This window comes from Molothrus aeneus, chromosome 10, assembly GCF_037042795.1.
Source record: "Molothrus aeneus isolate 106 chromosome 10, BPBGC_Maene_1.0, whole genome shotgun sequence".
Taxonomy (NCBI): Eukaryota; Metazoa; Chordata; class Aves; order Passeriformes; family Icteridae; genus Molothrus; species Molothrus aeneus.
This window is the reverse complement of record NC_089655.1, coordinates 16,151,565-16,175,459: the sequence shown is the minus strand read 5'-3', so window position 1 is coordinate 16,175,459 and position 23,895 is coordinate 16,151,565. Positions and strand designations below refer to the sequence as shown.

Below are 23,895 nucleotides of genomic sequence, written 5' to 3'. Positions count from 1 at the left end.
CTGAAAAGCAATAAAATCTAAAGGATTCAAGCTATATGTCTGGGATATGATTGAGATACTACAGCATAACAAAACTGCACACAACTGCTGAGCTGCTGCAGATGACTATAGGCCAGCTTCTCTTACTGCCACTAACAGTAACACGACTTACCTTAAAGCCTCAGCGGAAGATTTTAAAGCCAAGGTGCACCATCTTGGAGTCAGGGCACGCCAAGACTGCACACAGTCACTGAAAATTACAGCAGCTCACCCACCTACTGGAGTTTCTTCTTTTGTTTGACATTAATAAATCACTTACCCAGTCCTAAGGATCCTTCCCACAGTGAATTACAGCAGTTGATAGACAACTTAATAAAAGGGCTGTTCTTGCATTATACCAGTATTGTATCTCTGCCAGTAACTGACAGGGAATACCTTAAGAAGAGGGCACATAGCCAAGCTTCCTGGGAATATTGTCCCATAAACTAGTAGCTCAAGGATTTCCTAAAGGTAGGGGGGATCTTCCTATACTTGACATTCCTGAGTGGCTCTGCTTTCCATGAACACACTGAACTGAACATCCCTGAGTTTTATCTTTTGTTCTCTTCATACAAAACAGGGCAAGTTCCACAGCAACATGGATCTTGCACTTGACTTCTGGATCCATAGCTGGAAAAGCCTAGCTACAGGCACCTCCTGCCTCTTGCACATACCGACTCGAGGATGGTTTTCTCAAAGATGTCCAGCCTGCGTGTCTCCAGAGCAATGCCAATGGCCTGCTTGTACTTGTGGTCATCCAAGCAGCGCTGGAACATTTTGTTCACTATCCCTTCCAGCCTCTCATCCACGGGCTTCTTCTCCCCTTCTGGCAGCTCTGCATTCTCCACACACTGCTTGGTATAGTGGTCGATGCATTTTGCTGAAGAGATATGAACAAATATGGGGGGAAAAGTCAAGTTCTCAGATTTTTGCAGTTTTGTACAGGTGAAGAGACCAGCATGTGCATGAACATGCTCTACCAGCAAGTACAGTATGTACCAGCAAGTACATTTGTGTAGTCATATACAGATAATACTGGAAAACACTTCTCTTATCTCCTAACAAACTCTGATTTTAGTGCTGAAATCAAGTAGGTATTTTAAAAATTAAAGGGCCAAGGATATGATCTTTTCTCAAGTGTCATGTTAAATAAATGAGAAAACAGCAGTAGGAGACTTCCTAGCTCCACTGCAAACACCATCTGGGAGACTGAAAGCCAGCCCAGCTCCATCATATCCTGTAAAATATGATTTAAAAAGCAAGTGACTCCAGCAGATGAGATTTTAAAAATTATTTCAAATGATTCAAATGATACCTACAGTCAACTGCTGACTTGCCATCTTATTGTGGGTGTATAAACACAACTGTCCCTCTCAATTAGGTGTGCAGGTACACTTAGCTGTCAATCATTTCCAAAGTCATGCTGAAATTGATAATATCAGCATGCGAATGAGATCAAGGACAATAAACAACCAAAGCAATTTTCTCATTAGGAATTCACTATAGAATAAAGGTTAAGAATAGGAAAAGAACTCCAGAACTCCAAAGTCAGTTCCATTATAGAATCACAAATTATAAGAAAGTACAAATAAACTGGGTAAAATTAGCTGCAGCATTGGTTTAAATGAACACAAAGACAGCCAGAAGAATACAGAGAAAAAAGCTAAACCAAGTGAAATATCAAAGTTACAGCAGCTTTGACAACAGAAGAGCTTTTCCTTTGCAGCATCGGTTCTTTACCAATGATCGTCTCCACGTATTCTGAGTTGTCGTTGACATTGAAGAGGTCACCAGCTCCCAGGGCATAGTTCAGGGATTCCTCAAAGGCTCCCAGGTGGTAAAAAACTTTAGAAGCAACCAGAGCAGCAAACTGGCGGCTCCGAAAACCTTCATCCTCATAGAGAACTTCGCTGCAGAGGAGGGAGAGAAGAGCATCAGCTCTGTGTGCTCAGATCTCTTGAAGGCCACGTGACTCAAGTACAAGCTTGACTGAACTTGCATCTTTGGGACCACAGCTCCAACCCCACAACAACACACATTAGAGCTTTCTAGGAAATAGGGAGCTACATGCTGTATTAACCATTGTCAAGAAACCAGAACTACATCCACTTCATATCCCATGTTCTTTTAAAGCAGTCGTAAGTGTCTTCTCTTACATTTTATCCACTGACTCAGAGATTTCTGCCCAGAAGTCATTGACAACAGCATTCAACTTGTGAAGAGCAAACTCCTAAAAAAAAAAAAAAAAAGTAAAGTTATATTATATTAAAAATGCATTTACTACCTTTCCCCAGAAAAAATGAAGTACATTCTAGCATAAATATCATGAACACTGACCCATTTCAACAGCAAATTCTATTTTAAAAGATCTTTGCAAGCATTCACTACTCTTTGCAAGTCCTTTGCAAATAAAGAGCTGCTCACTTTACAGGTAAGAGAACTCCAGCATTCCTTTCCATGGCCTCTCTCTGATGAATGACTGGTTGATGTGTCTGATAGACAAAATTGTGACAACCTTTGTGCAGCACACGGAATCAACCTGTGGCCTACAGCAGCCAACTCTATTTATCTATATGGACACAGTACTTCAGATGATAAACAAACCACAATCAGCCCACTTATAATCAGCTCACAGCAAAATCAGGGATCACTCAGATCCATTACTACCTATGCCTGTATCCAAGAAAAACAATTAGGGAATCAGAAATATTGATAAGTGCATGTTCCATAACACACCAACGCTCTGAGTGTTGGTGTTCTGTGGATTCATACCCTCTCTGCCCTGGAAAGTTTCTGTTGCTGTTTTCTTCTTGTTGTACTATTACTGTGATTTTTTTTCCAAGTGAAAACTGTAACTGTGATTTTGTTCTACATTGATTAAATTATTCTAAAAACCTGAGCTGCTCTTCAGCTTTGAATTTTACATAGTCAAAATGCAGCCTCTGGAACAATTTTAAGTAACAAAGCTCCGTTACCACCAGAGAGAAGGGAGCTTTCACGAATAGAGATTTTTGCATTTGAAGCTCCTGTTTGATTCATGCTTAAAACAAGGAAGTTTTCAATCTGTTATCATTTATTTAAGCCCTTTCTTTTTCAGGATAGATACAATTTGATGTCCACGTGCTGCTGTCCAACCATAAATTACTGAGATCTGCTCCTTTTTAATTTTAAGCTCTCCACATAGTCCATTTGCTGTTATTTGCTCTCAGAGCTTACCTTGAGCTGTGGCTCTTCTTCATCCAGAAGAGAGATAATTCCAGCTGCAAAACAAAATCATAGTTACTTTTGGTTTCTCTGTAGCAGAAGTAAGCCTGTCATTTAGTTCAAAACCAACAGAAAAGGAAAGAAAGCTGTCTCTGGAATACTGATTTTAAATTTCCAGTATAAAACTTCAAAGATCAGATTCAAATTTGTATTAAATATAACATAAAATAGCTCAGAATTTATAAGTGAAAATGTACATTATTTATAAAAGGTGATCCTTCCTAGGGGAAAACAAAGAATTTTTCCATGCCAAGGAAACTGGCCTCATGGATGAGAGGAGATGTACCTCAAAGCTTTATGCTTTTGACTGCTGATCCTGTCCCAGAACTTTTGTACAGTTACAGAAATACTGTTTAACTGACATGACTGAGGTTCACAGGAGCTAATCTGAAGAACAGGGATAGGTGGTTTCATTGTCAGACTGCAAAGATGCAACAGAAAGGGCTGGAATATGATCTGATCAAAGTCCAACAAAATTCACTGATTTAAGTCTTCAATCTCTTGTACAGTTGGACAACTTCTTTAAATCTGAAAAAACACATGAAACTGGAAAGGCCAGCAAGCCTCTGGAGGACTGAAATGGGTTTCCAAAAGATCTTGACAAATCTAAAAGGAGCATGTGCAGGTCCAAACCAAAATGTACAAATATAGAATCTGAACAGTACAGAGGCTTAAGATAAAATATGATCAATAATATCATTTGGCTGCAGTGGGAGGCAGAGAACCCAAACCTCACAGAGATGTGTAAGTGAGAGCAGTTCTTGGCAAATCCATGAGGCACCTTCCCTTCCCTTGGCACCCACTCGCCAGAGCCCGTGTCCAGGGCTGGGCACCACGTTTGAGTCAGGAGCAAACCAGGGTGCTGGGAACAGGAACTCTGGCAGGCAGCTCCTCAAGGGAGGCTGGAGGCTTCTCTCTGGTTCCTCTAAGACACCTGGGAAGGGTGCAGCCTTCAGGGCAGCTGCCCGCAGGAAGGGAATAATCTGATTTTCATGTCAGATATTAACAGGAGGAGTAACACCAAACTTTAGTGAAGCCTCAAAGAATGAGGTCTGATGATCTCAAAAGTTTTCTCACAAGAACACATTTATTCTTTTGCCTCATAAAGTTGCAGATTCTCCATTATCAGGTATTGTTCTTAAAGACCAGGTTAGACATATCCATCAGTAACAGGAATTGAAGAACATCAACGTGGCTCTTAGGCACAGAAGGCTGATTTAGCAGCCATCCCACTTCCAGCTCCTCCCAGCGGTTTCCTGCATCTCTGCACCAAATGTTTGCTTTGGGAAATTATTATTGTTATTATTATTATTATTATTATTATGTCCCTGCATTTACCTGATCTGTCAGGAAAACACAATCTCACTCCTACACAACACCTACAATACCTCACTCCCAACATACCGTTTTTACACTTTTTAAATGCCTCTAAAATTAATTCCTACTTTTCCTCAATTGAAATAAAGACTTCAACAAAGCAAAGGGTTCAGGAAGAGAAAGCTCCCTGGACACTGTCACCCTCTGCACGGTTTCTCTCGCCAAGCCACAACCAGCCACATGTTAATTTCTGGCCTGCGTATTTCTGGGAATATTTCCCATGGTTTTTTACACTATCAATTCCCAGCAGACGGACAAACACCGCGTAACATCCAACTCCTCACACGCTTCATTATCCCGCACTCCTCAGACCGACGTTTCCTGTGCAAGGCATTTGCGCTTCTGAACTCCAAACTCCCTCCTGCCCCTCTCAAGTCCCTGCTGCACCTCCCGAGTGTCCTCCGGTTTCACACCCAAACTGCGCCGTTCACTCCAAGCAGCGGAACCCGCCCGCTCCCACAGCGGGACCCCCGCGCCGCCACCGGAGCCCCCGTGAGACACCGGCGGGAGACGGACACGGCACCGGGCTTCAGGAGCCGGTCGTGCCGGACCGCCGGGCACCGGGTGGGCTCTGTCTGCCGTCCGGGGGTGTTCGCGGTGGGGAAGCCCCGGGACGGGCGGCCCCGCGGAGCCGCGGCGGTGCTCAGTCACGGCCCTGACTCAGCGAAACCCCGGCGGACAACGCCGTCCCGCGCCGCTGCCTCACCGGCCGAGGTGATCATGGTGCCGCCCGGCTGCCCTCGGAAGGGGGGTCGGGGAGGTCCGAAGGGTCCGGGGGGGGTCGGGTCGGGTCCGGTCCGGCCCAACCGCGGTTCCGCCACCGCCGCCGCTGCCCGGCCCGGAAGTGCAGCCAAGGGCCTCTTCCGGCGGCTCCGCGCTGCGCCGGCAGAGATGCCCGTGTGATCGCCTGCGCGGGACGGCGGAGAACCAGGCAGGCAGGAGCGGGGCAGCCCTGCCGCCGGGGGCCTTGTGCCGCACGCCGCCCCTCACGGACATCCCGGCACCCCCGCGACCTCTCGGGTCTCCCTTACAGCCCCCACGGGCTCCCCACGGGCTCCCGCGCCCGCAGACCCCACACCGGTGCCTGCGCGAGAGCTGTGAGCTCCCCACGAGTGACCCCGCCGGTGCCCGCGTTTGTGCCGTGCCAGAGCAGCGGCTGCTTCCCCCGCCGGCACAGGCCGCCCGCAGTGCGCGGGCATCGTGAGGGGCACAGCGTGTCCCAGGGCAGTGCAATGGTCAGCGATTTTATCCCATGGGTTTAACACATGCCGGCCGCCTCTGCGGCACAAGACAGATGGGATACTCAGGCTGGTGGATTGGCAGCAGGGAAAGTCCAGCTCAGGAGCAGCGATGCTACACAAGAGACCGAAGTGCCCAGACCTCGACAGCATTCGTTTCTCCTTGATGCTACTGAATAGGAAGAAATACCCTATGAAGGGCTTGAATTCCTTGAGGATGCATAATGGTATCAGTTAGTGAAAGTTATTAATCAAAGTTACTAATGAAAGCGTATCAGACCCCTACCCACAATGCCAAGAGGGGCTGCCCCGCTCTTGAACAACTGGGAGGATTTCCAGCCTTCTCCATTGCCCCACCTGGGCTGCACTCAGTTCTGATTGTCTGCATTTCAGACACTGGGGTCACTTCCATTCCATCCCAATATCCAGTTTTTTCAAGCCAAGATAAATATGAGTTAAGCTATACATAATGCTACTTTAGGAATAACACCAAGGCAAACAAATAAGCACATTCCAGTTTGGAAATTAAGTGTCTTTATTCAACAAGCACATAATAGTGCCCTTAAATTATTCAATCAATTAACCATGTAAAACTATCTGCTTACACCTCCAAGTGCACAGATAGTGAAAAGAGAAAAGCTAAAAAAAAAAAAAGTAATTCAAGTCACTTTTATTCCTCAGTCAAAGAAAAACAATACTTTTGGTCAAATATATTCTCACTCACACCCCCTAAGGCCCAGGCAGTTCATCCACTTCCACCAGTCTCTTGCAGGGATAAACTTGTATGATTTACCTAAAAAATACCAGTAAATAAATCCAGTGGATTTGCAGCACTAAGGGAGGTTTAACTGCCAGTCTGTGCTCTTGGGCCACCTCTCCATTGGAGAATGCTTAGCAGCAAAGGCTAAATGCTGCAAGAAAATAAAGATTCCTCCTGGTCAGTCCTGCTTGACCCACCTAACCAAGGGCTTTACTGGGCAATACAGACCTGTGCAGCAACTTGGGCTGTGCAGGGATGGAGCAGGAGGGAACCTTAATCTCACCAAGATGCACTGAGTGCTCAGTGCTGAAATTGGGGCCAGTAACACAGCCACCCACACCAAGACACTTGGTTACAATTGTGTTTTCCACAGGTCATAAGCACAGAAATCCTGGAAGCTGGAAGGAGTGGGTCAGTGCCCTCTGTGCAGAGCAGCATCCCCTGCTCCAGGTAAGAGCTAGAGGGATGGCAAAGGCAAACTGCTGGGGCAGAGTGCTGGCCAGAGCTGGCAGGACTCCAGACACTTCTGCTGCTAGTGGGGAAAGAGGAGCCAGAGAGAGGACAGACATGCACAGAGGATGCATGTTGGCAATTAACCCAAAGTAGATGTAGGCAGGTTGAAATTTTCTGATCTGAGCTGGAGGAAACTCTTAAAGGAAAGCCAGCCCCAAGCTTGTGCTCAAAATAAAACAAGACCTCTCTTATGTAGCATAAAGAATTTAAAAGATATTCTTAGCATTAGAGTAATATTCCTTGTAAACCAAGGATTTCTAGTTAGTTGTGTTGCCCCACAGGCTACAGGCAACCCTTTGGAACTACTTAAATAGATAATTTTTATATTTTTATGTTTATTTATGAAACAGACACCTCTTGTTGTGCTGCAGGCCACCTCCAAGGTGTGCCACCATGCCTGTGGAGATCTCCCAGGTAAGATGGCACTCTCCTGTAGCCCCGCGTAGCAGCAGCCACACCTCAGTGCCCACCTGCCACCCCTCCAACCCAGGTGTCCCTCAGTCTATGAGCACCAGGACAAGCCAGAGGGACAGATGCTGCTCCCAAAGCCCACTCTGATCTAGATGCCAGTACCATCAGTATCCTTCGTGTTACTCTTGCCACTCAAGCTGGGCTGTTAGTGCATTCTTCATGTTACACTGTTACATTCAAGCCTTTTCAGAAACTGGTAGATCCCAGAGCTCGCATTTAGTCCCGGGCAGTCTCCAAGCCAATGTGTTACTTGACTGGGGGGGGGGAGGTTGGTTTTGGTTTTTGTTTGGTTTTGCTTTGGTTTGGTTTTTGATCACAAAGAGGGAGGGAAATTCCAAGCACCAATAAAGTAGGAAAACAAGGCAGCAGAATCAGTCTGCCAGGGAGGCCAGCCCCAGCAACCTCAGCAGGGAACTTTGCCCAGAATTAGAAAACATTTCTCATTCTTCAAACAGGTGGCTGCATTTCACACTCAAAGTCCCAAAGTCATATTGCCCAGGATGTGGGGTACATCCCCAAGGGTTTCTCAGAAGCCCAGTGTCCAGCAGCAGCTCCAAGTGCCCCGGGACAGCAGGGAATGGCTCTCTGGCACAGACTCTCTGTGCTGGTGGCAGCTAAAAAAGCCCTGATGAGTTCAGCCAAGCAGCTTTTCCCTGGAGCTGTGGGCCCTTGGATGAGAGGGCCTGCACCAGCTCCTCCTCCCATTGCTCTAAATCCATTGGGCAGGTGTGGGATGTGGATGGTGTTGGATGCCCAGCAGCTCTAGGTGCCTATGCCTCCAGCAGCTTCTTCACAGTTTCCATTGGGGGAAAGGCTGGCCAGAGCCACTTCTTCCTCAGGGTCCTGCAGGTCATCTGCAGGGAGCAGAGAGAAGTCAAGGCAGACCTGAATGGAAAACCCCTCTTCCCAGAAAATGCAGCTTAAGATGAAAAAAAAGCATGGGCTGAAGCAATTGATATATACTCACAACCTAAGCACAGCTGATTTTTTTTTTCAAAACTGATTTTCATTTTGTTTTACAAACTTAACATTGCTTCAGCAAATAGACCAAAGGAGCACAGGGCCTAGCTCCTGGCCTCCTGAAGTCTGAGCAATCTCAAAACAAGTTGCATGGCCACAGGGTGTTGCCTGCCTGGCACTGACAGCAAGATCAGGCACTTCCATTTTCTGACCATGGAGAGTGGATCTCACAAGCCTCATATGTGTCACATGTCTTACAGCTGCATAAACTGGGGATTCATTTCAGTTGTTTTGTCTGACTCTTATGCTCTTTAAGTATTTCATATATTTAAGAGGCATTTGGACAAGGCCCTTAATACATCCTTTAAAATGTGGTGAGCCCTGAAGTGGTCAGGCAGTTGGGCCAGATGATTATTGTAGGTCCCTTTCAAGTGAAAATAAAACATTCTAATCTAGTCTAGTCTTTCTTTTTACAGTGAGGGAGCTTTCCCTCCTCTTCGTGCTTCATAGTACAACCTGGATCTCCACAGCACAAGCCTTGTAGCCTCCTGCATGAGGCCCTCCTGCAAAAAGAAAGTTACTGCTGGGAAGTGCAAGCCAAAGTGCCAATCATGCACAAAGGCTGAATGCTATGCTATGTGTTACCTGAACAATTTCCTTTAGAATCAGGGAGCCCATGGCTGACTGCCCTCTCCCTTCTCTCTGCCAGCCCTAAAAGCAAATGTTTTGGGAACACTCCTTCCACCCATGTTTGCAGAAAACATCAAATAATATCAGGGTGGTTCCAATTCATTGATTAGACAGAGAGTAGTTCTGCTTCCAGACATTCAAACAAAATGCAGCTGAGTTCAGCAATGCTTCCAGGGATGTATTTGGGCACCAGACTCAGCGTGATTTTGTTTAGACAAGCAAAAGGTCAGAAAACAAGGAAGTGGCAACAAAGCAGACACATGTGCTGGTTGTCTTCAGGTTTGGGCTAAACCACAGCCAGGGAAGCAAGGTCAACTGCAGAGCTGGAAGTAGCTGGAAGAGGCTACCAGCAAGGGGCTTGGGCACCAGAACCACCAGGGAATCACGAGGAGCTTCTGACAATCACAACAGAGCACAAGGGAGGGAGCTGGGCATACCTTCATGAATTTTCTTTTCAGCTTTTGCTTTGTTATCTTTTCTCCAGCTCCTCTGATTCCAAGAAATGCACTGCAGGAAGGATGGCAGCCTCCACCTCTCCCTATCTTTCGTGTCTTCTGAATAAACCAGAGAAGATGAGTTAAGACTGGTAGCAGGTCAGCCCTGCTGGTTCTTCACCTCTCCCTCCATGAGCCTGGCATCAAAACCAGGTCCTAGCAACAAAATCAGGTCCACTCCATAAACCCACCACTGGAAAGCACAGAGGCAACTCCTGGCAGTCTTTATTTTTGACTGAAACCTCTCTGCTACCCTGGAAATTTGTCCCTGATGTCAGTTTGTACTTTGCCACCTTGCTGCCAAAACCAGCCTGGATGTGGCAGCCGAGAGTGAGCAAGAAACCTGGCAGCAGCTCAGCTGGCACACATGGTGAGGCTGGGGACTGACAGACACAGTTAGAGAATTCCCACAGAAGGAAGTTTTCCTTTTGCATTGTCACACAGCTTCTACCACATCAACCTGTTTACTGCTCCCTGCTTTATTAAGCAATTCCTCCCTCCCATGGAGACCTGCTGGACCTGGGGTCTTGCAGCAGCTGAAACTGCTTGCAAATTGCAGAGAGCATGTAGTCAATGTATGGTAATTATTCTAGAAGACAACAAAGTTACTACAGACTTTCCAACCATTTTAGTAAAACACTACAGCAGCCTGTAAAATACTACAGCAGCATAATTTTATATGGTCTCCAACAGCAGCAGTTCAGTATTCCCATTGAAATATCATCCAGCCTTTCACCTCCTAATCAGATGACAAATGATAAACCACTTCAGTGTCCTTCACTTTATCGAGCCATTGCGACACTAAAGGGCTCAGTGTCTTTCTGGCAGTCAACAAACAAAAAACTCCAGTGCACTGCCTGGGGTGCACTGCCTGAAGTGTTCAACTGCCCTTTGGAGGCACAGATATGCTTGGGATCCCTCTGTCCAGGTGGAGATTTTGGAAGGCAAAGCTCACAGAAGCATGGAAAGGAGTTGTCCCTGCCTAAGGTTGAACCCTGAAGGTGATGAGTGTCCTCATTACACACACTGGGGCACTCAGATGACTCAGAGCACCAGGCAGAGCATCAGAAGTGAGTGAGCACACACATACAGGCTATAACACTCAATCCAGCTCCTCCTGCTCCTCGTTCTCCACAGCCAGCCACAAAAATACATATACTGAGCCAAGCACCAGCAAAGTGCCAAGGCAGAAAAAGCTATGCAGGGATGCTTTTCTGCCTCTGCAGCTGCTGTCCCACCAGACTGCTGTGACCAGAACTGGAGGATTCGCAGGTGTCTGGGAGCACACCAAAAATTCTTGCAGCAGGAACAATGTGAGGAAGACAAAAGCATGTGAAAGGAGAAAAGCTGGAAAGACCTGTGTGCCTCAGTAGAGAGGTGGCAGAAGACAGCCCTGTGCACTTGCCACCAGCCACCTCTAAGTTCCTCAACATTCAGATCCAGGATTCCGGGCTGAGCTGATAGAAAGAAGCACCTGAACTGCAGCCAATCATCCCCATGTCCCAGGGATCCCAGGAGACCCTGTCAACCCTTGTGGTGCTGAAGGCAAGTGGCAGGATCCCTCGAGGTAAAGCCAGCAAGACAGGAAAACACCCAAGCCCCTGGAAATGCTGGGGAGCAAGGTAAAAGTGGGAAAAAATGAAAGAAGGGAGGAGGAAAGGGAAACAGCCCAAGACAAACAGTGCCAAAGATTAAAGTGTTTTATGTGGCAGCTGCAAGAGCAGAGCCTGCCCAGCTGCCCATCACCCCGCACTGACACATAAACCCAACTCCCCTTTCACCCCAGGGCAAATGCTGCTCCTCAGGCCTGGCTGACACCCAGCTTTCATCCTGCCATCCTCACCCTGACATATTGTTTCACATGCAAACAACAACTTGCTTTTGTTACTTATTCATTATGCAAAATCAGCACGAGCACCCTCCTCCTGCAGGAAGGTCAGGTTCTGCCTGCACCCTGTGGCACAGGCCACATCCCCCCAGTCCTGCTTCCCCCAAACCACACATCCAATATGCATGGAAGGCCACCATGTCATGGATGGCCACAATGTCATGGCTGTCCGCTGCCATGTCCCTGTTATCCATGAGCTATCTAGTGTTTCCCAAACTGCTGGGAAGTTTGTCCACCCTGGCCACCAGGTCTGGGAACCACACCAGAAAGAGGCAGATCCCACTGGAAAGGCTCTGATCCCATCAGCATGAAAGAGATTGCATTGGGAAAAGGCAGATTGGATTGTGTGTGTGTAAAGATCCCATCAGTAGTGACTGGTCCAATTCCAATGGGAAAAGCCAGATCCCATTGGGTCAGAGGAAACTCCCATCAGGAATTGTTAGATCCTAATGAAAAAAGCCTGACCCCATTGTAGGGGAGACCCCATGAGGAGAGATCAGAACCCATTAGGATGGGGTAGATCCCACTGAGAAGGGGAAGATCCCACAGGAAATCGGAGCAAATCCCACCATAAAAACCGGGCCCCGGGTGAGGGAGGGAGGAAGGGTCCCCCGACCCTGGTACCTGCGGGGTGCTGCAGGGCAGCCCGCAGGGCGCGGCAGGCGGCGGCACGGCAATCGCCGGGGCTGCCCGGGCTGTACCGGGCCGCCTGCACCGTGCCGGGCGCCGGGAAGTGCTGCCGCAGCGCCGCGTCCAGCACCGCCGCGTCCTCTCCGTCCCCGCCGGGCAGCAGGACGCCCACGACGGCGGGCGGCGGCCCCGCGGGCAGGCGGCCGCGCACGTCCCGCACCACCTCCCGCAGGCGAGTTCGCGCCCCGCGGTCCCGCGCCGCCCCGCCGCCGCACAGCACCAGCAGCAGCCGCGCTCCCAGCGCCCGGCCCCCGGCACCCGGCGAGCGCCGCGTCCGGCGCCCCGGCACCGGCACCGGGCGCGCTGCGCACGGCGCCTCGTCGTCCAGGAGGTCGCGGGCGAAGGCGGCCAGCGCGGGCGCTCCCGGGGCCCCCTCCGCCACCTCGGCCACCAGCAGTACTGCCCGCCGGCCGCCCGCCCGCTCCACCAGCGCCCGCAGCTCCTGCAGGTCCGCCGCCGCCATCCCCCGCCGTGCTCCCTGTCCGGCCCGCATCCGCCTGTTCCCCGGCCCCGGCTCCGCACCGCCCACTGGCCCGCACCCGCCCCGGCACCCTGCACCAGCCCCGGCCCGGCGCAGAGCAACACCCCGGGGCAGCGGGGCGACAGGGTATCATGGATCCTCCCCCGCTTCCAGCCCCGTCTCGGACTCGCACAATCCCGCAGGGTGAACAGCTCCTGCCTGCTGCCGGGTGGGCACAGCAGAGAGGCTAGTAAAGAGCCCCCGGATCTGCCACACGACCAGACTCAGAGCCCTTGCACAGGCCGGTGTTCTTGCCAATGAGGAGTTGATAAAATTTAGGCAAAAAACTGTGCTGTGGAGGGGCTTGAAATGTGAAAGGGGATGAGGAAAGGCCGTGGTGGCTGCAAAGTGGGACACACACTGAAAACTGCAGCTGTAACTGCTTGCAAATTGCAGAAAGCCTGTAGTCAATCCTAGAGGAGCAGCTGATCATGCAATCATGATCATCATCCCAAAGGTGTCCCCTATGGTGTGGCATCTCATACCCCAGAGCTGCACTATGCCACTGACTTGCCTAGAGATGCCAAGATGCCTCAGGCACTTGGAAGCTGGCTTTCTAGCTGGCAATTCCCCAGATTTATGAAGACGATTCTTGCAGAGAAGGTATATAAAAAATTGGAGTTTTCTTCCTAACTCAGGTACACCACTGGCTACTTCTCTGCAGTGGCCTTGATGTTCAAACTGCCAGCACAGCCACTAAAAACTAATATTTGGGACCACGTAGAGCTGTTCTTCATGGCCACTGCAATCTTTAGTTTATGTTGGGTACACATGTAACACTGTCAGCACAGGCTGGTTGGAAAGGTGAATGTCACCCACAATGCCCAAACAACCTTGTTTACATTTCTTTACTCATTAACAGGAGTAAGATCTAACACATACAACTCCCTTTGTGTTACTTAAAGAGGTACAACTCAAACAGTTCAGAGGCAGCCATGAGCTCAGCAGCATTTGTAGTCTTCCATAAAATGTCTTCAGAGCCCTGTCAGGAATCTGAGCAAGAACTCAGATGTATTTAGAAAAGCTAACACTCCATCAAACATCCACCTGACAGTCACAGTTGCAGAGAATCACTATAGACAGCCTTAAGTGAGGGTCATCACATCTCTTACATATGCTTTAGCTGCTCAGAGAAGACAAAACATCTATTCATTTTTGATTTGAAAAAAGGAGTGAAGTGTATTAGTAATGCCTTGAAGCCTAAACAACAAAAAAGGTCTACTGCATTAGAGCCTGCATTTACCAAGATTAACCTTTCTTCTGAAGAGAGTAAAAAGAGGACAGGGATAAAGCATTCTTGTGCCAGTTTTGATGATAGAAGAGCAAAGAGACTGAATGAGCAAGAAGGAATCTGTAGGACCTGTTCTGAGCCCGATGTCTGATGACCCAGCCCAGCTCCATAAATTCATCCTTTCAGTAGCTTTGGTCCTCACAGGGACACTTGGAAAAGCCTCTGAGCCAGTTCCAGCTCCTAAGCTAAGCCTCAGCAGACCTTTGTACATTTGCTCTTCCACTGATTTGTTCTCCAAACTTGCTTCAATTATTACTTTGAAAAACACATGCCTACTAGATGCTGGAAAGCACATGCTTTACTTGTGTAGCACTACCAGTTGTTTCCAGGGCATTGCTGCAAGGCACCAGCACTCACTGAGCTCTTAATCCATGGAGACCTCCTTGGGTTGCCCAAAGAAGTAGCAGAGGAGGCAATTGTGAGAGAAGAAAGTACCCCAAACCCCACTCCTGCCCCCAAGATCCCAGTCCCACTGATTCCCTTCTAGCCTGCCTCCTGTTCACTCCTCCACGGCTCTTCCTGTTTTCTCCACTGACCTTCTCCAACATCCTCTCAGTATTTCTGGCCCCTGAACTCAAACACCTTCCCACTTTTCAACCATTGGAACTTGAACTTTTTATCAAACCAGACATGAACCCCTTCTGTGACAGTCACAACTGAATCCAAACTGGATGGTCACATTGCTCTGACCTAGATCCCCTCGCCCCAGATCCAGCCACCTCCAGGGCCAGCTGAGGCAGCCCCACTTTTGGTCCCAAGACTGCCTGGACCAGCTCAGCCCTGGCCTGGATCCATCCAAGTCATCAGAGCCCTCTGGGCTCCACTCAGGGGAGGTTACACACCATAAGCAAATAAAGTTGGGAAGTCCCTGGCACTCCACATCAGGGACACAGCCTGGCTTCCTGATGGGGAATCTCAAACTTTTTTCCTGTCTCTTTTCTCCAAAATTCTGTTCCCTCTAAAAGTTGCCCATCTCTGCAGTTGTCCTAAGTTTCCTCATGTTTCCCTGAGTCACTGTCCCCTTCTGGATGGCAGAGGGGCATAGGAAGGTATGGCTGAAGAGGAGGATGGAAACCTGGCACAGGGCCATGTGCAGAGAGGCCAAAGTGTTGGTCAGTCCTGGTCACATAATAGAGGGATGTCCTTCCCTGCCCTCTTAGACACAGATGGAGCCAGCCTATCAGCCTATTCCACTCCTGAATCCTCCACTGGAAGATGTTAAAGAAGTGGCAATGAGTACGAAATCAGACCAAAGGACCAAGCTGCCTCTTCTGGCTGTCCTCAGCTGGATCCTTACCTTTGGTTTGAAAACAGGACACAAGAGTAACTATTCACAGCTATCAGTCTTCATTCTTTCCCAGTACACACATACCTTTGACACTAACAGTCCAGCTTTTCTGCACTTACCTTTTGCAGCTCCTCTTAAAAATCACCTCAGACCTCACCAAGCTGGGGGGCAGTAGCTGGGACCACTGTACGCAGACACAGCCCCTCCTGCCTCCCTAACCCTGCCCTGCACATTCTCCTACTTCCTTCTCACAAAGCTCCTTCTTGGCATGGCCAAGCGCCCAGGTTCTCAGAACTGCTCCCTTTTATAAGGCAAAGGGCAGATCCATAGCTTCCCTTGAGTTACTGGAATGAGCAGAGCAGGTCAGTGTGGATCTGCCTGGTTTGCCAGCCCTGAAAGAGGCCACAAAGGGGCCCTTCTCTAAGAAGGCCCTTCTCTTCTTCACTCTGAGATTTTTTCTGTATCCACCCAGGATTAGGTGGAGAATGCAGCAAGGGTGCAGCTTGAGAGCACCCATGGTTGGCCTTCTGTCTCCTCTCCTCCTCAGCTCTGCGGGTGACCACGCTCCTCGTTGTCCCAGCCACACACTCCTGTGGCTACATCACTTGCCCTTGCAGGGCACTCCTGTGCTCCCAAGCTCTGGCCAGGATTTCAGCCACATCTCAGAGTTTCTTCCCTGTTTCATCTTGACAGTGCCCCACATCACCGTGACAGAAGCTCCTGGACAAAGTACAAACATGCTGCCAGAGGAAAAACTTGAGCGCTGCATGGACTATGCCTGGATTTGGGTGGTTATCTCTGTGTTTCAGATGCTACAGGAAATAACAGAGACACAGGACCTCATTGTGGCTTCTTGCTTTAAGGATGTCCTAATATGCTGATCTTTTAAACCAAACTTTCTTCACTCACAAACAGCCTGAACATGTACATGTCTTGCTTTGACTCAAGGGAACTATTTCTTCATTAGGTTGACCAAAAACCAGTGTTCTCAGTAATGAAAGGCAGAATTCATCTTGTGGAAATGCTCGTGGAAAGTCTCCTCCACAACAGAACAACTGGGTTACCTCATTCCAAAAGTCTGCCAAGCACCAGCACCACCCAAACACTTAGAGCACGGTTGTTTTGCTTCATAAAGCCACATCCTTAAGGATCTGGAAAGAATCTTGAATTTCAAAAATAACCTGGAGAATCCTTTCTCTGACAAACACTGGTTTACAGGATCTGTACTGCCCTCAAATCTCACCCCTTCTGTACCATACTGCGCAAACCTGCAGCTTCAGCAGTTTTGCAGTCTTAGATAAAAGCTTTAAAGCTTATAGATACACACAGACACAGAGAAATGAGATAAATATCAGGTGTTTAATCCTTTTTTTGATGATAACGAAGATCTTAGGATGACAAAAGATCTACAAAAAACACCAGAGAAAAAAATATATAAACTCCCAATGCAAAAAAGTGCAGCTACCTATAGTGCTTTGCCATGCCCAGAGAGGATGGGAAATTAATTCAGCTATTATGTGGGTAATTGGACTTAAAAATATTCTACTGCTCCCACAGTTCCTCCCATCCAAAATAACCCATCCCAGAAATTCAATCTGCTGGATGTGTACAGGCTTGTATGTAAGGTCAAACCCCTGCTACAAAGAACCTGGGATGGTTTCAGGAGCTTTGTTCCTGATGAGAACCATGTACCAAAGACTCCTCCATCCAGGTTCTGCTGGGAAAACACGGTCTGAGGCCTTAGTCTTGAGTTTCTCTCACTATTTCAGTTTTGGGACAGTTTCAAATCTAGAGGCTTCTGGCCTGCTCTGATTCCCTCTCTGCTGACAGCTTTCTTAGGGACAGGTTTCTTAGGGACATTTTGATAATCAAGGCATTTAATGCAAAGCAGAAACCCAGTGATTTTTGATAAAAGTTTCCCGGGGCAGATTGTTCAGCCAATGCAGCATAGAACTCTGAGCTTTGTGGCAAGGACAGTGTGATGCTGAGGGCACACTGTCCCCTTCTGGCAGCAGCCACACACTGAATCTCATCCATGCAGGTCTGGGCAGACAAGCAAGTCAGCAGGAAGGAAGTGTTCTGCGAAGGGACATCCAGCAGGACAGTGCTAAAACCAACCTGACAGATTCGGCTGCCCAAGGGAATTCATTCTCCATCTGTCTTTGATATCTTCTCTTGCCTACGCTCAGGCAGAACTCGGCAGTATCTGAGCTCCGGGAGTGAAATAACAAATGGCTCCTGGGAGTCGACTTCTAGGGGAAGAAACACAAATGTAGAACACCTGACACCATCCTCTCAAAGCTAAAGCCTGTGGCCACCCAAAAAAGGTTGGCACATCCCTCCAATGAAGAACTCGGTGTCAGTGAGGCTGTGGAGCAGTTAACGTAACAGAAAGCTCCAGCAGGGAGTCAGAACTGCAGCTCTTACAGTGAGCAGCCATTTCACTGCCATGTGTGTTTTGGGGCAAGGTAGACCCAACACCATTTCACTTGGAAGAGGGAACACACTTAGCTTGGACACATTGTCCATCCCCACCCCAGCATGTAAACCCTCATTCTCATTTCTGGCTCATATTACCTGCAAGGTCCAGCTTGTCTTCCCTCTTGTGTCTGAATCCAGTCAATAAGCACGACTTCCATCTACACTGTCCCTCAGGCTCTGGCCTGAGCTTGTTTTTGTGTCCCTCACCCCTGTGTCACCCAGTTACCTTCATGGCAGTTCAAGGCTTCTCTCAGTGCCCTACAGGCAGCTCTCTTTGCCTCCAGGACACCTCCAGGCTGGCCTGGGCTGTAAATTGCAGTCTCTACAGTCAGTTGCAGGGCCCCATCCAGCACACACTGCATTCTCCTCAGCGCTCTCACTGCCTGGTCCAGCTGCTCCTGGGAGTCAGGACGGATCATCACAAGCACCAGCACATTTGGCAGGCAGGGGAGGAGGCTCCTCACGTCCCGGACAGCTTCCTCCAGGTGATCCCACTGCATGAGCCTTTTCAACACACTGGCTTGCCATAACATAAAAATCAGATGTGGGGGAACCAGGTCCTCCTCTTCCTTTCCCTCATTCTCTGCCTGCTGTGGTTTGTGCTTGATGTCCCCTGTGCCACACAGGTCCCGGGTAAAATCCACCAGCAAGGAGGGAGCTCTTGATTCAGCATGGTCCACCTCCATCACACCCACCCGTCCATTCCGGCTCCCCAGCATGTCCAGTAGGTTGAGGAAATCCCAGGTGGTTCTGTCCACGAAGGAGGCCGATTCCTTGGATGCCATAGCTTCCTCTCACACGTCAGTTTACTGTGCTGCTGGGGAAAGGAGTGGAAGTAGCAAAGGCAATTGTACAGCACAGGCTCAAAACAGGCAACACCTGCTGCTCTGAGCAGCCAAGGCTGGGTTGGGTGGGACCAAATGAATGTGAAAATAGCGGTTTTGATACGAAGATTCACAAATTGCAGCCATATGCTTTTTGGGGCTGCACCTCCCAGAAAAAGGCTTCGTACCTTGGCAGTCTGGTACAATAGAAACATAATCATGCCTTCTCTTTCCCCTGTCACTTGTATTTTTGGGCATCTTGTATCAAACTCAGGACCTACTACCTTCTCATTAGCAAAATCTAATATAAAAACTAATATGATAGTGACCACAGGCCTACAAACCTGTTGTTACAGTTCACTTTGCTCATGACATTTCCTCCTCCTTCCCCTGAGTTTAAAGCTGGAAATCCCATCCATCCTTTGAATCCAACGTGTCCAACCTACTGGTAGTTGTGGAAGACTAAAAGCCCTACCTGACCTGGCCCAATATCCCATAAGCTGCAATTTCTGTACACAGATTGAAAAAAGGCAGCTTTCCATGGCAAAGGCTCTCCTGCTGTGAAGGACAGCACTGGCAGTAGGCTTTGGTCTTTAAATCCAGCAAAATAATTTCTATACCAGAGCTGAGTAGTTGGGTCGTTTTTTAATTCCAATTCACAGTAAAGGTTTGATTTACCCAATGATGTATTCTGCACACACAACTACTCCACCTCTTTCAGAAGGAAGAGGATTAGCTGTGAAATACCAGCCCACTGCAAACTTGCAAAGCCAACAGCTCAGAGTGCTCCATGACACACACTGGCAGCAGGGCCAGGCAGAGAGAAGGAAGCTCTCATGCCCTGAGAAGGAGGGACTGCACTGGAGCGGGCTCAAGGTGTGGTTGAACCAACAGACTCACCTGCCTGACCGACTTGAAAATGATGGAACTACTTGGTATGTGTGGAACTGCTCTCACAGGGTATCCAGAGGTCATTGTGGGACTGTGACATCAGCAGCAACCATGACAACCTGTAACTGCCTCAAACCTCCCTTTAAACTACCCAGTATTTTGGGAGGATTTTCAGAGATAAGAAACTGAGCCTTGTACTTCACGACTGTAAATTCATTTTTCACCACCTATTGTTCAACAAAACTAAAAGAGCTAAGGAAGTGCAGGAAGATGCTCACTGCCCTACATGACAAGCTGGGGTAAGGGTGGCCAAGAAAAGAGCATCAACACTTGAGCACCACAGAACCGTGCAATGAAAACATGTTAAAATTATTTACACAAAGCAGACACTACAGGCACGACATGCTGCCCAGGTACAAATGGGCTCATTATCAGGGATTCCATTAGAACTACTATTGTGACATGTGAGAGGCTTTGCACCTGCCAGGATTTAGTGTCTGTCTGTGCTGTCAACTGGTACACTATGGAGAAAGAGGTCTCTCAAAATTGGTGGAGGCAATAAAACCAGAAATATACAAAAGTTAAACAGATTCTCCATTTTATTTTGAATAAAAATTTAGATCCTAGATGGATACAGCATCTGTAAAACACAAAACCAGAGAATCATTAGAAATATTGTATTCAAACACGCGTTTTGCAGTTACAATCTACACCATGAATCTCTTCAACTCCTATTAAAGCAATCCCCAGTTTATGCAGAAGAGTGTGAGAATGACTTGCAGGAGCACTTTGCTGGTGGCACAGACTCTGTGGCAGCCAGCCCTCCTGTGCACCAACAAGAGTTCCCATGGCTCTGGATTTCAGGAATTATCTGTGCTGCTCCTACTGTGCTTTTTCTAAGGCACAGGAGAAAGACAGAAAGGACTGCGGCCCTCTTGTACTCCTTTTGACAACATCATTAGGAAAATATTACATCACAACTCTGGGTGAGAGACCTGAAAAGGACAGTTCCACTGAAGCCCTGTGGCTAAAATGCCAAGAGTGTGGACAGGTGGGAGTGGCCATGACAGGAGAGCACTGCCCTCAGTTAAAACATTTGGGACGAAAGAGAAAAGTCAAGAGGTGGAGGAGTAGAAGGGTGCAAAAATACACAGAACAGATTGGTGGAAAAGAAATCAAGGCAGCTTTAGAAAGGAGTTGAGTCCTGGAACTTGAAGAGCCTTTCCAGACAACCTAAGCAAGCACACAAACCTGACAAAGAGACAAACCCCCTCAGCACAGGAAGCCAGGAAAAAGCCTCTCTAGGCTCCAAATCAAACAGTCACTGAGCCATGCTGAACACCCAGCAGCAACAGAACAAAACCAGAATTCAAATGTTTCCTCCTACTATGTAGAATTAAAAGGCACCCCCAAAACTGCCAATAAATATCTTGCTGCTAAACCACATCCACTTACCACCCGGATTCTGTGTCCAATGGCCTTGGCAGGAAGGTTGGAGCGGAACTTGGCGCGCACCATGCCACTGTTCCCATGGGCGCGCGTCACCTTCCCCCAGATCACGCGTGTCCTGTTGGGTTTGCCTCCGGGGGTTACCGTGTTGCTGGGGAAAAGGAGGCACAGAACAGCTCAGCAGGGCAGTCACAGCTCTGCTGTCACCAGCAGTGACAATGTGGTTTCTCTAAGGCACCTCGATAATTTAGCTCCCTAGCCATCTTTAACTAGAACAACATCCACTTTTATTTACTTGTGAAATTTTCCTGGCCTGGGATTTTCACTGTACCTTTCAAAGGTGTAATTACAGCTTGTAATTTATCAGAAGTTCCACCGGACAACTATTAAGAGCTTACAAAGCCCAAAAATCTGGAAAACACTTTTGCTAATATGATGAAACTGAAAAACCATATTGTTATATGAAATTGCCAACACTTTATTTCTCCAGACTTACACAAGGCAGGAGAAGAACAGGCCATTGGAATAGATGGCAGAAATTGCCTTAAATGAAGAGCTATGTACCATGCTGGAAATGATGGTGGTCAAGTCACCAGTTTGATCAATTTTATTCAAGGTAATTCTGACAGCACTCAAGAAAAAAAAAGGAAGTGGAAGTAATAAGCAGCTGTTCCCAAGGTGTGTACCAATGGCAGCAGAGCAGAAGTGACAGACATTGCTCAGACATGGGCACACACAAGTCAGAATACAAATTCATCCAGGCTTCACAAAATCACTTTACTGTTTAAGTAACTCAACAGTTAAAAGTATTTAACACAAATTCATTCACTTCAATTTACTCCATCAACCCACCTTCAGTTTTTGTCAAGCTTAGGCAAAACTTGTTTCTCATTCCACTTGCTCTCTAATGTATCATGTAATATCATTATCTCCCAGCATTTACAAAGCCAATACAGGAACTGGCTAATTCAGCACAAGAATAAAACAAGAATGACTTACTTTTTAGCTTTGTACACATAGGCACACCTCTTGCCCAGGTAGAAGTCTGTCTCCTGACGGGCATAAACACCTTCAATTTTCAGAAGGGCCGTGTGCTCCCGCTGGTTTCGAAGGCCACGTTTGTAGCCAGCAAAAATGGCCTTGCACCACAGCCTAAAGACATGGAAAACATCAGCAAATTATAATTCACTCCAAAGCAACAAAACTAATTCCACACCAGTAGCAATCAGCAGAGGAAACAGCCAGCTTTTACAAATCACTGCAAATACTTATGTTCGATGAACAGAGGAAAGCTGAGTATGTGGAACATGAAGTATTTATGAGAACACTGCATTTTCTGCTTGTCATAAACTCCTGGCACTTCAATACTGGCTTCATACTAAGTTTCAAATGCTTCAGCATTAGCAGATATTGTTTCCAAATGTCTACCAACACTGACGAGTAAACATCACTTCTTTTTCTACACACCACAGGAAGTGTACTGCGTTGCAGTAACTGCTATAGAAGGCATAAGCTGCCCCTGATTTGTAGCTTTAAAGGAGTTAACAACCAGAGCAACAGCCTAACATCTACTGGACAAAGACACTGCACAAACTCCCCAACAATTCTTCAGGCACTGCCCACGTAAAGTCATTATAAGACTTGTCCCACACAGCAAGCAGACAGCACATCTGGCCCGAGGGAATCCAGCACCTGCCCTGGGATCCAACTGAGATACCCAGTTCTACCTGCCACACGTGTAACAGGACACAAACTCCAAAGACAATAAAGCTGTGATTTACAGAACCATCGAATGGTTTGGGCTGGCAGGGACATTTAAGACCATCCAGTTCTGACTCCCCTGCCATGGGCAGGGACACCTCACACTAGATCAGATTGCAAAGCCCCATCCAGCTCAGCCTTGAACACTTCCAGGGATGGGGCAGCCACAGCTTCTCCAGGCAACTCCAGAGTATTCACATTTAATCCCTTAACTTAGAAACTCAATCCCTACATGCTTTAAGAAAATTCGGTGGCACAACAGAAAATTTACCCATGGGAAAAACACGTTGCTCCCTTTACTCAAGGAAAAAGTCCATGCCAAAGATCCACTGTACAGTGGAGATTAACAAACCCATAAATTTCACACTGATATTTACTAACAGGCCAGGGAGAGCACAGCACATCCTAACAGCAACTACAACCAGCTCAAGAGACTTCAGAACAGGGACACACAGCTGTTCCAACAGCACCGAGACGAGAGCCGCCTCGGGCACTCACTCACCTCCCGGTCATGGCGTCCTCCCGCAGACCCGGTCCCGGCAGGCCTGGAAACGACACACAGCCATGAGCCTCGGGCCGACATCTTCACCCGGCCCGGCGAGCAGGACCCCGAACACCCGGGGGCTGCCCGGGAGCCACCCAGAGCTTCGGGAGCCTCCGCTCACCCCCAGAGCAGCCGCCTCAGCCCCGCTCCAGCGGAAGGCCCCAACCCGCGACTGGGACCATCCGCCGCACATCGGCGCCATCCCGCCTTGTCTCCGTCCCGGATCGCGCCATCCACCGCGCCCCGGGAGCCCCGCGCCCGCCGGCGGCCCCACATCGGGGGCAGCACCCCCCAGCCCCGCTCCCGGCCCGCGACCCCGCTCCTCCTCACCCGCAGCGCCCCAAGATGGCGGCGAAAGAGACCCACTCCGCGCTGCCTGCCGGGAAATGCGCCGCCAGGACCCGAGCGGGCGGCCCAAGCTGCCGGCCCGAGCTGCCGGAGTGAGCAGCACCGTGTGAGGAAGGTACCGCCCGTCCCGTGTCC

The 23,895-nt window shown here is 48.5% G+C and overlaps 3 protein-coding genes across 3 annotated transcripts in view; all 3 read right to left on the bottom strand.

Moving 5' to 3' along the window:
* The window catches only part of PSMD1 (proteasome 26S subunit, non-ATPase 1), a 66,095-nt gene extending 60,646 nt beyond the window's left edge, over window positions 1-5,449 (bottom strand). Inside the window, exons 1-5 of the mRNA XM_066556741.1 lie at window positions 5,366-5,449; window positions 3,235-3,278; window positions 2,175-2,248; window positions 1,759-1,928; window positions 693-898 (exon numbers count right to left, since the gene is read on the bottom strand). Of these exons, the coding sequence (XP_066412838.1) occupies window positions 693-898; window positions 1,759-1,928; window positions 2,175-2,248; window positions 3,235-3,278; window positions 5,366-5,381 (510 nt within the window). The 5' untranslated portion in view covers window positions 5,382-5,449. The remainder of the gene's footprint in view (window positions 1-692; window positions 899-1,758; window positions 1,929-2,174; window positions 2,249-3,234; window positions 3,279-5,365) is intronic.
* Window positions 5,450-7,633: 2,184 nt separating this feature from the next.
* On the bottom strand, window positions 7,634-12,826 carry C10H2orf72 (chromosome 10 C2orf72 homolog). The gene is made up of 3 exons (XM_066556930.1): window positions 12,298-12,826; window positions 9,729-9,845; window positions 7,634-8,495 (listed from the first exon to the last, which is right to left on the bottom strand). Exons 1-3 carry the CDS (start codon window positions 12,824-12,826, stop codon window positions 8,404-8,406), a joined length of 738 nt encoding a protein of 245 aa, XP_066413027.1. The 3' UTR covers window positions 7,634-8,403.
* A 7,413-nt stretch (window positions 12,827-20,239) lies between these two features.
* Window positions 20,240-23,828, bottom strand: RPL35A (ribosomal protein L35a). Its single transcript, XM_066556764.1, has 5 exons — window positions 23,743-23,828; window positions 23,371-23,413; window positions 22,107-22,259; window positions 21,114-21,258; window positions 20,240-20,298 (listed from the first exon to the last, which is right to left on the bottom strand). Exons 2-5 carry the CDS (start codon window positions 23,379-23,381, stop codon window positions 20,275-20,277), a joined length of 333 nt encoding a protein of 110 aa, XP_066412861.1. The 5' UTR covers window positions 23,382-23,413; window positions 23,743-23,828; the 3' UTR covers window positions 20,240-20,274.
* Between the last annotated feature and the right edge of the window lie 67 nt (window positions 23,829-23,895).

What these genes read in the sequence shown, in the direction of transcription:
- C10H2orf72 (XM_066556930.1), bottom strand. Translation starts at nt 12,826, where the DNA reads ATGGCGGCGGCGGACCTGCAGGAGCTGCGGGCGCTGGTGGAGCGGGCG. An exon ending in TGCCCTGCAGCACCCCGCAG is followed by an intron (nt 9,846 to 12,297) that starts GTACCAGGGTCG and finishes TGGTTTATTCAG; the next exon opens with AAGACACGAAAGATAGGGAG. An exon ending in TGAAAAGAAAATTCATGAAG is followed by an intron (nt 8,496 to 9,728) that starts GTATGCCCAGCT and finishes TGCTCCCTGCAG; the next exon opens with ATGACCTGCAGGACCCTGAG.
- RPL35A (XM_066556764.1), bottom strand. An exon ending in TATGTGTACAAAGCTAAAAA is followed by an intron (nt 21,259 to 22,106) that starts GTAAGTCATTCT and finishes CCTTTTCCCCAG; the next exon opens with CAACACGGTAACCCCCGGAG. An exon ending in TTGGACACAGAATCCGGGTG is followed by an intron (nt 20,299 to 21,113) that starts GTAAGTGGATGT and finishes TGTGTTTTACAG; the next exon opens with ATGCTGTATCCATCTAGGAT.